The following is a 14,802-nucleotide window of genomic DNA, read 5'->3' on the forward strand; positions in this document are numbered from 1 at the left end:
TGACCCCTGTCTGCACTTGTATTGGGTCTGTGGTAGATTCGTTGGTAAGCATCACGGCTTGCATTTATCGTGAAGCAGGTGGAGGATGATGATAAATTTTTGAGGACAGCGAAATTTGAGGAGGACCATAATCCCTCTCGGTTGACAGAGTCGAAGGCCTTTGTGAGGTCAAAGAAGGCCATGTACAGAAGTTGGTACTGCTCTCTACATTTTTCTTGGATCTGTCACATGGTGAAAATCATGTCCATTGTGCCTCTAAGTGGGCGGAATCTGTACTGCAACTCTGGGAGTTCTTCAGCCACTGGGAGGAGACGATTGAGGACAATTCTTGCGATAATTGTCCCTGTGGCAGACAGCAGGGAGACTCCTCTGTAATTGCCACAATCGGTCTTGTCACCTTTCTTGAAAATGGTCACGATTACGGCATCTCTGAGATCCCCCGGCATGCTCTCTCCTCTCCAGATAAGAGTGATGAGGTCATGGATTGGCTCCAAGAGAACTTTTTCACCATGCTTAAGTACTTCGACGGGGATTCCATCAGTTCATGAGACCTTTTTGTTTTTCAGCTGCCGGTTGGCCTTTTCAACCTCGTGCCGGGCTGGTGTTGTACTGAGATGGTGGCGGGTATCATGTTGTGAGATGGAGTCAAGGATGCTCACATCAAAGGCAGAGTCTTGGTTAAGGAGATCTTTGAAGTGCTCCTTCCAGTGGGTACTGACTGCCTCTCTGTTCCTGATGAATGCCTCTCCATTCTTAGCCCTCATTGGGGTAGGAACTTGAGTGCTTGGGCCATAGGTGGTCTTGACTGTGCTATAAAAGCCACGCACATCATGGTTGTCGGCTAGTTGCTGGATCTCCTGCACTCTTTCCACCCATCTGTCTTTAGGTCACAAGTTTTTCTTGGACCTCGGCCTTCAGTTGCCTGTAGATCTGTTTTCTTTCTCCCGAGTTGTGGTGTTGTTTCCAATTCAAAAATGCCTTATGTTTACGGTTTATTAGCTCCTGGATCTCCTGGTTGTTCTCGTCGAACCAGTCTTGATATTTTCTGGTCGAGCAACCAAGAGTCTCTTCACAGGTGCTGATTATGCTGGATTTGAAGGCAGATCAGGCACTATGGCTCTATGCAGCTCTGTTTCATTGGGAGTCGCCAGGTTGGCTGTGAGGCGTCGGCTGAACTGGGCTTTTTTTTACAGAGTCTTTGAGTGTTTCAGTGTTCATTTTTTTTGCGGCAGTGTTTCTGTTGACGCCAGCATTTCGAGGCATTGTGAATGGAGATAAGAGAGTGGAGTAGGCGGTGATCAGACCAGGTGGTGTCTTGGCGCCATGTTTTATAGCCTTATTAACCTGCGTTGTTACTTTTAGTGATCTGTACTCCAGATCCCTCTGTTCCTCTATCCCATTTAGTCACTTATTTTCCAAGGAGTATGTGGCCTCCTTATTCTTCCTATGAAAATATATTATCTCGCACTTATCTATATTGAACTTCATTTGCCAATTAAACGCTCATTCTGTAAGTTTTTTTAATGACCATGTACTCTGTCGCAATCCTCCACTGTATAACTACACCCATCCAGTTTGGTGTCAATTTTACTTTTGATTCCCGAGTCCAAATTGTTTAAGTAAATGATGAACAACAGTAGTCTCAGCACCGATCCTTGTGGAAAACCACTTCCTACCATTTGCCAATCTGAGTAACTACCTGTAAACTCTACTCTCTGTTTATTGTTTTGTAGCCAGCTTATTGTCCATTCTGCTACTTATCCCCTGACTCCACATATGCTAACCTTAGTCATGAGTCTACTATGAGGTACCTCATCAAAGACCTTTTGGAAATCCACATATATTTACTGCATTAGCTACCTTTTTTTTTACTTCTTCAAAGAATTCAATAAGGTTGGTCAAGCATGATCTTCCCTTTTGAAATCTGTGCAGATTATTCTTTATTATATTTTCAGTTTGTAGATGCTTTTCTATTACATCTTTGATTAAGGATTTCATTATCTTTCCTACCACCGACATTAAGCTAACTGCACTATGGTTCCCTGGGCGTGTTCTATCTCTCTTTTAAATACAGGAATCATATTAGCTGTTCGCCATTCCTCTGGCACTATTCCCTTTTCTAATGTATTTTTAAATGTATGTAATAGTGCCTCTGCTATCTCTTCCCTAACTTCTTCCATTATGTGCAAATGCAATCCATCCAGACCAGAAGTTTTATCCTCTCTAAGTTTGATTAGTTTATTAATTATCTTCTCCTATCTATCTTAAATATCTTGAGGGCCTTTTTGATCTCTTCTTCTGATGTCATATTTGCAGAAATACTTTCATCTGTGAAAAAGAATGTTTGTAGCTTTCGCAGCCAAAGAATATCAATTAAAACAGCTTTGCCAATGGAATGTGTTTACAGAGTTTTACAGTGACTTTTGACATCCACTTCAAATATTGATTTCAACAAAACAAAATCCAAAAGGAGAACAGCTTTAACGGACTAGAATAGGAATTTGATGACCTGTGAATTTTTCTTATACAAATTGTAAGCTTCCATTTCAAAATTTTTGCGGCTTTGAAACCTAGATGGTACAGAGGATTAAAGTGATAAACCCAGACGTAAATCCAAGCTAATATCTGAAGATTGTAAGATCACTAAAGTCTGATACAGATTAAGTGGTGTCTGATAATTCTGCGAAGACAAGCAGAACACCAATGCTATACCAATGTAGCAGCCTGGGCTGAACGTGTGAAAAACATATTACTTGATTTATTAGGTATAGCTTTCAGTTATGAACCTTGGTATCAGGCTAACCTGGAGCAGAAATGGCCAAAAGCCTACTTGCGCTATTGGATAATTGCATCAAGCCCCATCACACAGTTAGTACTCTCATAAGAACATAAGACATAGACCCTTGAGCCTGCTCTGCCATTCAATAAGATCATGGCTGATCTAATCATGGACTCAGCTCCACTACTTTGCCCACTCCCCATAATCCTTATTGCTCAAAAGTCTGTCTATCTCCGCCTTAAATATATTCAATAACTCAGACCCCACAGCTCTCTGGGGCAGAAAATTCCATAGATTTACAACCCTCAGGGAAGAAATTTCTCATCTCAGTTTTAAATGGGCAGCCCCTTATTTTAAGACTATGGGCTAGAACCTCCACTTTTTTTGCATGCTTAACGCCCACATAACGCCCATTTTACCGCTGAAATGACATATAATGCCCAGATATTGCCCAATTAGCCAAAAAATGGAAACTGATGAGCATTTTTCGGAAACTTATCACCGAGCGTTACTTTCTCCATGTGCTTAATGCCGGGGAAAAATAATACCGCTCGCCCACTTTTTTTGGGCGGAATCATCAGAATGGGCAAAATCAACGACCATAATATCACCCAGCATTAATTTCCGCAATGGTTTAATGCCGAGATTCAATAATGCCGCCCGCCCATTTTTTTTTGTCGTAAAGAACATATTTACCGAAACTAGCGGCCACGAGATCGCCCAGCCAGCCTCACTTTCACCACCTCGCACACATATCTCCCACAATATCGCCCATAAACCACCCAGAAAAAGTGAAACTAACCGGAACTAGTCACAGCCTTATGGACGCCATGTTCTACATCACATGTCGCATCCTTTAAAAGGCTGCTGTGCTTCAACCTCGGGGTTGTTCGGATGTACTGCGGAGGTCGTTGCAGTTGATGTGAACATCTCTACAAACATCTTGACCATACTGTGACCGGTGGAATATAATATGTGTTTTCGTCGGGACATTCATTCTTTGTGACCAATCGATGGAAAACAGAGAGCTACTGCAATGGGGCCTGTCCTTTCTCACCCTCTCTTGGTGACCAATTACATGCAGCAAACTCGAGATCGCCGAATATTCGCTCCACAACATTATGTTCCCAATGTAAGACATGCCAGACTGATGAGGAGGACCAGACGTTATGCCCCCCGCAAGTACAAGGAGAAGCAATCTTACCTTGACTTGCCCGACACCACCTGCCTTCGGAGACTGCGTTTCCACAAAGAGATTATCACTGAGGTATGCCAGCTGATAAGGGTAGATCTGCAGCCTGTCAGCACCATCAGTACTGCACTGTCCGTCGAGGTCAAAGTCACCACGGCATTGTCGTTTTACGCCTCGGGTTCTTTTCAGGCCACAGCTGGCGACATGTGCGGACTTTCTCAGCATGCCACACATTGCTGCATTAGACAGGACACTGAAGCCCTGTACGCACACAGGAGGGACTTGATCAGCTTCCCTATGACCAGGGAGGCACAGCATGAGAGGGCTCTAGGATTCGCCAGAAAATTGCAAACCTCCCCAAGGTGCAGGGAGCAATAGATTGTATGTACATCGCGATGCGGGCACCTTTTCAGGATGCTGAGCTTTTCAGAAACCGCAAGGGATTCCACTCTCTGAATGTTCAACTGGTTTTTGACCACCAGCAAATTATACTGACAGTGAATGCTTAATTTCCGGGCAGCATCCATGATGCTCACTTCCTGCGTGAGAGCTCTGTATCTGACTTGTTTAACAATCAGCCACAAGGTCAATGCTGGATGCTTGGTGACAAAGGATATGGCCTCACCACCTGGCTGATGACCCCCCCTGCATGACACCCACACTGAAGCCGAGAGGCGAAACAACAAGAGCCACAGAGCAACTCGCAATATCGTGGAGAAAACCACTGGAGTGCTGAAGCAGTGCTTTAGATGCCTGGACCACTCAGGAGGCGAACGCCAATACCATACTGAGCAGGTAGCTCAATTCGTGGTGGTGTGCTCCATGCTGCACAATTTGGCTATCAGGAGGGGACAAGAATTGCCTGATGAGTCTGACAGTCCACCTCACCAGAGAAAGGAAGAAGAGGATGAGGAGATGGACGCTGACATCGGCCCAGTCAATCAGACTGACGCTGAAGCCATGCCCCCGCCCCCCTGTAGACCACATGAAAGGGCACGTGGTGGCATGATAGCTGCAAGAGCCTTACGTCAGGAGCTCATCAATAAGCACTTTGCCTGAAAGAACGTTGTTATTACCTACAAGGCTGACACACTGCTGGGTGTGCAGGTGATACATCAATGGTGCGCATCACCTTGGTGAGAGTTAAAGTTTAAGTTGATTGAAGTTAAGTGTAATTACACCCTTTGATATTAAGGATTCACCATCGTGTAACAGTGCAGCTATCTGAGCCAATGCTCAACAAGGTTTTGTTAAATAAAAAACATTTAAACCGAACATTTGTCTGAAATCATCAGTACTTCTGTAAAAACCAACCCTACCCCCCCCCCCCCCACCTCTACTCATTCCCCTTTCCCTCCTGACTCCAAGCCACCTGGCTGGGTCGCTCCTCAGGCTATGCTTCATTGTGGGGGGGGGGTGGGAATGATGGCTGAACCGCTGCTTGGACGAATACGGGAGAGGACAGCCCCGAAAAGTGGGAACGTGCTCCGAGCCAGAAGCAAGATGTTGCTCCTGGCTCTCATGTGTGGCTAGCAATGGGGGTGCGGCACCTTGGGGTGCAGTGCCGCACTCCGGGACCAGTGGGAGCCCTCTGCCACCAGTGTTCCTGGCTACCAGCTCCACCATCCCTTCCATGTTATATCTTATTTGTTGGACAAAAACTCGGTGCCAACTATGTTCTTGGTGCTTAGCAGGCTTTTCGGTGCTGGTGAATCTCCTGCGTGCCTCCCACAACAGCTAAACGAGCACACACCACAGCCACACATGCCCTCAGTCCCTCTGAGCTCCCTCTCTCTCTATCTCCTCTTCTGCGCATGTCATGATGACCATTGACCTCTGAATCGTGCGAATCGAGCGTTGCTATGCCATTGCTAAGGACGGCGACACTTTACGGCAGAAGGTCAAAAACATTTTACACTACCGCCCATTTCATATCGCTCACGGTGATGCCCATTTTCAAAAATGGAGACTAGGTGCTTTGAGAATGGGCAAGAAGCCGGCGATCTGAAAACCCTTTTTTACCGCCCACGCTGGAAATAACGCCCATTTTTGGGCGATAAGCACAAAAGTGGAAAATCTAGCCCTATGTCTCCTAGTTTTAGTTTCCCCTATGAGTGGAAATATCCCCTCTGCTTACACTTTGTCGAGCCCCCTCATTACCTCTCATTCTTCTGAACTCAATGTGTATAGGCCCAACCTACTCAACCTATCTTCATAAGTTAACCCCCTCATCTCCGGAATCAACCTAGTGAACCTTCTCTGAACAGCCTCCAATACAAGTATATTCTTCCTTAAATATGGAGACCAAAACTGTATGCAGTACTCTAGGTGTGGCCTCACCAATCCCCTGTACAGTTGTAGCAGGACTTCTCTGCTTTTATACTCTATCCCCCTTGCAATAAAAGCCAACATTCCATTTGCCTTCCTGATTACTTGCTGTACCTGCACACTAACTTTTTGTGTTTCATGCACAAGGACCCCCAGGTCTCTCTGTACTGCAGCACTTTGCAATTTTTCTCTATTTAAATTATAATTTGCTTTTCTATTATTTCTGCTAAAGTGGATAACCTCACATTTTCCCACATTATACTCCATCTGCCAAATTTGTGCCCACTCATTTAGCGTGTCTATATCCCTTTTCAGATTTTTTGTGTCCTTCTCACAATTTGCTTTCCCACCCATCTTTGTATCATCAGCAAACTTGGCTACATTACACTTGATCCCTTCATCCGAGTCATTAATACAGATTGTAAATAGGACCCAGCATCGATCCCTGCGGCCCCCCACTAGTCACGGTTTGCCAACCGTAAAATGACCCATTTATCCCAAATCTTTGTTTCCTGTTAGTTAACCAATCCTCTATCCACGCTAGTATATTACCCCCAACCCCACGAGCTTTTATCTTATGCAGTAACCTCTTATGTGGCACCTTATTGAATGCCTTCTGGAAATCCAAATACACCACATCCACTGGTTCCCCCTTATCCACCCTGCTCATTACATCCTCAAAGAACTCCAGAAAATTTGTCAAACATGATTTTCCTTTCATAAAACCATGTTGACTCTGCTTGATTCAATCATGCTTCTCCAAATGTCCCGCTACTGCTTCCTTAATAATGGACTCCAGCATTTTCCCAACGACAGATGTTCGGCTAACTGGTCTATAGTTTCCTGCTTTTTGTCTGCCTCCTTTTTTAAACAGCGGTGTTACATTTGCGGTTTTCCAATCTGCTGGGACCACCTTAGGATCCAGGGAATTTTGGTAGATTACAACCAATGCATCCACTATCTCTGCAGCCACTTCTCTTAAGAGCCATCAGGTCCAGGGAACTTTTCCACCTTTAGTCCCATTATTTTACCTAGTACGACTTCATTAGTGCTAGTGATTGAATTAAGTTCCTCCCTACCTGTAGCCCCTTGATTAACCACTATTGGCTTGTTCTGAGTGTCTTCTACCGTGAAGACCGATACAAAATATTTGTTCAACGGCTCTGTCATTTTCCTGTTCTCCATTATTAATTCCCCAGTCTCATCCTCTAGGGGAGCAACATTTACTTTAGCCACTCTTTTCCTTTTTATGTACCTGTCGAAACTCTTACTATCTCTTTTTATACTTTGTCCTAGTTTACTTTCATCATCTATCTTCCCTCTCTTAATCATTTGTTTAGTCATTCTCTGCTGGCTTTTAAAGATTTCCCAATCCTCTGGCCTCCCACCAGTCTTGGCCACATTGTATGTCTTTATTTCCCTAGTTAGCCACGGATGGTTATCCCTTCTCTTACAATCTTTCCTTTTCATTGGGATATATTTTTGTTGCCAGTTATGAAATATGTCTTTAAATGTCTCATCTCTGACAGTCTGTTGAAATATTTGAATTTTAATCCCCATCTCCCTCGGGCCCCATTTGGCACCACAGTTTATAGTGCTGGACCATGGTTTGTTACCTTTAGATGAAATACTGTCGCAGGGAGAATATAAGAACATGAGAACAGAAGAACATAAGAAATAGGAGCAGGAGTAGGCCACCTGGCCCCTCAAGGCTGCTCCGCCATTTAATAAGATCATGGCTGATCTGATCACGGACTCAGCTCCACTTCCCTGCCCACTCCCCAAAATCCTTTATTCCCCTATCGCTCAAAAATCTGTCTATCTCCGCCTTAAATATATTCAATGATCCAGCCTCCACAGCTCTCTGGGGCAGAGAATTCCACAGATTTACAATCCTCTGAGAGAAGAAATTCCTCCTCATCTCAGTTCTATATGTACGACCCCTTATTCTGAGACTATGTTCCCTAATTTTAGTTTCTCCTATGAGTGGAAATATCCTCTCTGCATCCACCTTGTCGAGCCCCCTCATTATCTTATATGTATCGAAATGATCATCTCTCATTTTTCTGAACTCCAATGAGTACAGGCCCGACCTACTCAACCTATCTTCAAAAACTAAGAGTACAGTGATCGAATTTAGTATCATCAAAGTGACTGAAATCAAATTCAATTTCCAGTGTATTCCTGGTGCTCGGGATTGACCTTGTCCCTATCTCTTCAGGTCCCACATAGAGACAAGAGAGTAGATTTCCCTTTAAGCCAAAGGAATCGGTGCTCCTATACTGGGTAGTAAAGTGGAAAAGTGCCCAAAGCCCATTAAGGAAGGCCTTCCCCATCTTGTGCTGTTCATGGAGTTCCTGGGGCTCTTCTAACTGCTGTAACCAAGTCTGCGCCTGTAATAGGAGCAGCTTTCCCACTGTCTTCCAACTTACTGTAAACATACAGACCCACACACACATACTTAATATACATCATATTGTGGAGCTGCAAAGAAACATAAGAGTTGTGTCACTCAGGGCTTTTTCCCTGTTGTCGCACTCCTAAGATTTGCTTCTTAACTGAATTAATTTCATTACTTTTCCGATTTGCATATACTCATGCCTTATTGATTGGCCTATGGCCTGGTTAATTGTCCTATGGCTTGGTTAACTACGCTAAACATCTGTAAGACAAAAGTCCTCCACCAGCCTGTCCTCACCGCACAGCACTGCCCCCCCAGTCATCAAGATCCACGGCGCGGCCCTGGACATCGTGGAGCACTTCCCATATCTCGGGAGCCTCCTATCAACAAGAGCAGGCGTCGACGACGAAATCCAAAACTGCCTCCAATGCGCCAGTGCAGCCTTCAGTCGCCTGAGGAAAAGAGTGTTTGAAGACCAGGCCCTCAAAACTGCCACCAAGCTCATGGTCTACAGGGCTGTAGTAATACCTGCCCTCTTGTATGGCTCAGAGACATGGACCATGTACAGTAGACACCTCAAGTTGCTGGAGAAATATCACCAACGATATCTCCGCAAGATCCTACCAATCCCCTAGAAGGACAGGCGCACCAACATCAGCATCCTCATTCAGGCTAACATCCCCAGCATTGAAGCACTGACCACACTCGATCAGCTCCGCTGGGCAAGCCACAAAGTCCGCATTCCAGACACGAGATTCCCAAAGCAAGTGCTCTACTCGGAGCTCCTTCATGGCAAACGAGCCAAAAGTGGGCAGCGGAAACGCTACAAGGACACCCTCAAAGCCTCCCTGATAAAGTGCAACATCCCCACTGACACCTAGGAGTCCCCCTGGCCCAAGATCGCCCTGAATGGAGGAAGTGCATCCGAGAGGGCGCTGAGCACCTTGAGTCTCAACGCCGAGAGCATGCAGAAATCAAGCACAGACAGCAGAAATGTGTGCGGCAAACTATCCCAACCATCCCTTCCCTCAACGACTATCTGTCCTACCTGTGACAGAGTCTGTGGCTCTCATATTGGACTGTTCAGCCACCAAAGAACTCACTTCAGGAGTGGAAGCAAGTCTTCCTCGATTCTGAGGGACTGCCTATGATGATGATGATGGAAATTAAGCATATCCTTGCTTAAGTGTTTGTGGCACACAGCCCTACTTGCATCCCAACTTTTCATGAGCTAGTTTAGAGATTTTGCCCAATTGGCATGTTCAATGCCAATGACTGATTTGTGGTTTTCGCAGAATAATGGGCCGAATCCTTGAATATCCCTAAAGCACTGTCAAAAATTATTTCAGTCTCATGCAATAAAATGAAATTTGATTTATTCAGTCAACATATACCAACAGACCTATTTATAAAGGACAGCATTGGGAAATATCATCCCACGTAAGAAAAATAAAACTTGGCACTTCAGCTATTGTAAACAATGGCCCTGATCATGCGACAATGGTGCTGCTTTGGCTCTGAAGTTAGTGTGGGTTAGTGTTCCAGTCAAATGGGTTATATAGAGAAATTTCCTTCTTAGCCTGTGGCAATCGAAACCGCCACCAGTGTCATTTCATTAGTATAAAGAAACACGCTGACAAGAACAAAAAATTAGGACAAAAACAATGTTGTCAATTTTAGGATTTCAACGTAAATATGAAAAATTAAGATTAAAAAATATATATTTTGGATTCAAAACTGCTATGATATTCAAGCAATTTCGATAATTAGACTTGATAATATTGGGAAATCCCATTAGTATTCTAGAGTGCAAACAAATGTGTGAATTTAAAAGTTGCAGCACTGCATTGAAAGGGACAGACAAGAGAACATTACTCTGCATCCAGACATGTTACACATGAGCTGTGAGTGGTCAATGCTGGGGCGGGGATCAAAATGGAAAGTGTTAATTTTCTTGCATTAAAATCCGTCACAATGATGAGCCATCACAATCTATCAACAAAAAAAATGTATCTGATAAAAAGATGCATGATTCCCAACCACAAATATTTGAACTTTCAAGTCAAAAGAGATATCCATGCTGCACAGCCAAAGCTCCACACATCAGAACTATGTTAACTATCGTATTTATGGAGAAGCTTATTCTGCTTACAGGCCTCTGAAATGCAGTAGTGGAAATCTGGAACTTGCTCCCCAAAACAACTGAAAATTTCAAGACTGAGATAGATAGATTTTTATTAGGTAATGGTATCAAGGGATGGAGCATCAGCATGTAAATGGAGATGAGGTACAGATCAGCTATGATCTAATTTAGTGTTGGAAAAGCCTCAAGGGGCTGAATGGCCTACTCCTATTCCGATGTTCCTATTGGGATTGGAAAACTGGACAGGCTCACTTAATCAGGCGAGAAATAAAATGAAATAACTTCTGAACTCAGGCAAGCATACTGTAGCAAATTGAATGCAATTTAAGGAACTCACCACATGGAGAATCTTATTTTCAGTTTCATAAACTGTGCAATCCTACAGGAGGGAAAAAATGAACAATTAGCTCATTCCACTATGCCAAACAGCATATAGTATTTCTTAGGTCCTGACATTCCACTGTAGAACCTCAGCGCTCCCTTTGTGCATTATTCCTCAAACTATTACTTTAGCATAGCCATTAACCCATTTTAAAATAAATGGGTTAATATCTCCAACAGAGAGAGATGACGGACTAACATAAAGCCTTCACCTACTAACATCCTCTGAGCACCACAATTAGCATCTGAACAAAGGATTAAATATTGCAGTGAATTCAATGAGACAAAACTAAGCCAAATAATATAAATTCTTTGAGAGAATAAATGTTTAAGGCCCCCCAACAGATTGTGCCCTAAAACTATTGAAATAGTTCTGGCGGGTGGGGTGCAATGCATAATTTTTTCATTTAAAAAAATCAGTATTCATTTTTAAGCTACAAGAGTGTTCTGGTACAAGACATGTTTTTATAGGGTTGTGCAAAATTAATTCAAAGTATAAAAGTGAAGTACCCAGCTAGACACAGTCGCTGATGCAGATAGTCACAGTGCTGTCCTCGTCAAGTTATCACCTTTCTATTTTATTCGGGGTTTCGCACCTCAGTACAAAGGCACAGGTGGCATATATTGATATATGATCAAATCTAATCTGTGTCAAGAGGAATGGCTGAGATCTTTAACCTGAAGTCCCGTTACTGTTTATTTTTCATTTCCCAAAAGCATTTTACTGTTCTGTTCCACGTAGGCTGATGAGTTTCTCATTTATTTGTCTCGAGATCAAATGTTACTTGGACACAACTCTTGGAGCATCACTGGGCTATTATATCCATTTGAATGGTAGCACTACCTGCTTTGACACTGAAACATCCCAACAAACATTAGCTGGCAGAATATATGACAATTTCATCAATCTTTGCATAGTTTTAAAACATAACAATAAGATTAATGTCACATTTTTCTAACAAGTGTATTTTGCGCTGCCCTGGATCCTGTCTGTATTGTTGTATATCTGCACCTGGAGCCCGGCCTCAGTGCTACAAATTGCTATTTGTGTCTAAAAAACATTTCTGAAAGTCAATAATATTGGCTATAATGTATCACATTCCAAAAAGGAAACATGTCGCATAATTCTTGAGGAACAAAACATAACGATGCAGATTTCATAGAAATAGTGTATGCAGGTTGGACCTCTCCAGTCCGGCACATCTGGGAGCTGACCGGTGCCGGAGCAGAGAATTTTCCAGACCATGGGAGGTCACGACGACCCTAGCGTTGTCAGCAGTAGCCTAGACGTACCGGATACTGTTGACAATGCTGCTGACAAAGACCCGGCCATGTTCTATGCATACGCTGCGCAGAAGACTACTGCGCAGCATTACTCAGGCCCAGCTTCGGCGCCTCAGACAGCCACCATGCTCCTCGCTCCCTCTCCGTGCCGACCCGACCGAGGAGGTAGCGGGGAGAAGAGGAGCAGCCTGCCCCAGGACACAGCGCGCCATCCTGACCTCAGAGGGAACACCAGAGGCAGTGGGGAGAAGAGGAGCAGCCAGCCCCGGGAATGATGCCGGACCAGGGATGTTGCTGGACCAAAGAGACACGGACTAGAGAGGTACAACCTGTACCAAGATACAAAACTAACAGGGAACGTGTGCTTCTTTAGTGAATTTGCTTAGGAAGCAAGCTTTGCAGTGGTTTGGTGTCATGGAGACAGTCTCTCATTTTAAATTAATGCCAAAACTACTTTGTAAATTTACTTACAATCATCAAAGAAGAAAATGAAATCAAGGCCAAAGGTGATCAGTTCAATGAATATTACTAAACAAAGTTCCATATTGTGTGATCTTGCTGCACCTCATGTTATGAGACTGAAGCATACATATGGACTACCCGTCCTGGGAAAGGTACAGCAAGTTTGGTATGAAAAATAAGGAGGTCATATTACTTGTAAAAGAAGAATCTAAATAGGGTAGCAGAGCAAAGGGATCTGGGAGTACAAATACACAAATCACTAAAAGTACCAACACAGGTTAACAAGGCCATAAAAAAGCAAACTATGCACTAGGGTGTATTTCTAAAGGGATAGAATTGAAAAGTAGACAAGTTATACTAAATGTGTATTGAACCTTGGTTAGATTATACTTGGAGTACTGCTTACAATTCCGGTCGCCATATTATAAAAAGGAAATAAAGGCACTGGAGAGGGTACAAAAAAGAAGTATGATACGAGAAATGTGAGGTTATACCCATCAGGAAAGGATGAACAGGCTGGGTCTTTTTTCTCTTGAAAAAGAGAAGGCTGAGTGTTGACCTAATGGAGGTCTTTAAAATTATGAAGGGTTTTGATAGATTAGATACAGAGAGAGTGTTTCCACTTGTGGGGAAGAGCAAAACTCGAGACAATCAATATAGTCATCAAGAAATCAAATAAGGAATTCAGAAGAAACTTATTTAGCCAGAGAGTGTTGAGAATATGGAACTCGCTACCACAGGGAGTGGTTGAGGCGAATAGTACAGATGCAGTTAAGAGAAGGCTAGATAAGCATATAATGGAAAAGGTGTGGTGCTGATAGAGTTAGACGAGGAAGGATGGGAGGAGGATCCAGTGGAGCATAAAGCTTGCATGGAATGGTTGGGCCGAATGGCCTGTTTCAGTGCTATAGATTCTATGTAATTCTATGTGATAATATGTTTGGTGTGTCAGGTGTATTATGAAAGGATATTGTTGACAGAAATTCATGCAACATGGTGGCGTTTACTTCACCATTTTATTTTAAATAACTAGCATGCCCCCTATGGCATTGCCTACAGGTAGGCTGTGATGATTAGCTGCTTTTGTTGCAGTTGTGTTTAACCTAGACTTTAATGACTGCCACTCAAATTCTACCTGTGGGAAAGTGGTCTAAATAGGCAATTTCAGATCATTGCATCTGCTTGTAAACTTTTGAGGTCAATTCGAGGGAAATCACAGCAACTTGTAAATTTATGGCTCGGGGTTAAAAGAGCCCAGCATTAAATATTGATTTACTTTCTGTAACGAAGCATAACACTTTGAAATGTGATCAACAGGCATGGTAGCATAGTGATTATATTACTGGACTAGTAATCCAGAGACCTGGACAAATAATCCAGAGATGTAAATTGAAATTGCATTATGGCAGCTTGTGAATTTGAATTCAGTTAATGAAACAGTAATGGTGATCATGAAACTATTGGATTGTTGTAAAAACCCAATAGGTTTACTAATGTCCTGTAGGGAAGAAAAATCTGGCATCATCACAAATCTATCTGTCACAGATGCAACTGTCCATGACAGTACTGGTACTTGTGGAGACTAAGTCCTGTCTACCTTCCGTGTTAAATGGGATAAATTTAGAACACATTTAGCAACTCAATAATGTGGGCCATCAGCAGCAGCAGAATTGTATTCCACCACATGGCCCGGCATATCCCTCCCTCTACCATTACCATCAAACATGGGGACAAACCCCGGTTCAATGAGGAGTGCAGAAGAGCATGCCAGGAAAAGATATTACTGAAAATGAGGTGCCAACCTGGTGAAGCTACAACACAGGACTACGTGC

General features: G+C 43.3%; 1 protein-coding gene across 1 annotated transcript in view; it reads right to left on the reverse strand.

The window, feature by feature from the left end:
* LOC139265749 (connector enhancer of kinase suppressor of ras 2) overlaps positions 1–14,802 on the reverse strand; it is a 1,063,014-nt gene that overhangs the window by 665,027 nt on the left and 383,185 nt on the right. Inside the window, exon 5 of the mRNA XM_070883099.1 lies at positions 11,181–11,222. Coding sequence (XP_070739200.1) covers positions 11,181–11,222 — 42 coding nt within the window. The remainder of the gene's footprint in view (positions 1–11,180; positions 11,223–14,802) is intronic.

Source organism: Pristiophorus japonicus, chromosome 6, assembly GCF_044704955.1.
Source record: "Pristiophorus japonicus isolate sPriJap1 chromosome 6, sPriJap1.hap1, whole genome shotgun sequence".
In the NCBI taxonomy this organism is placed as follows: Eukaryota; Metazoa; Chordata; class Chondrichthyes; family Pristiophoridae; genus Pristiophorus; species Pristiophorus japonicus.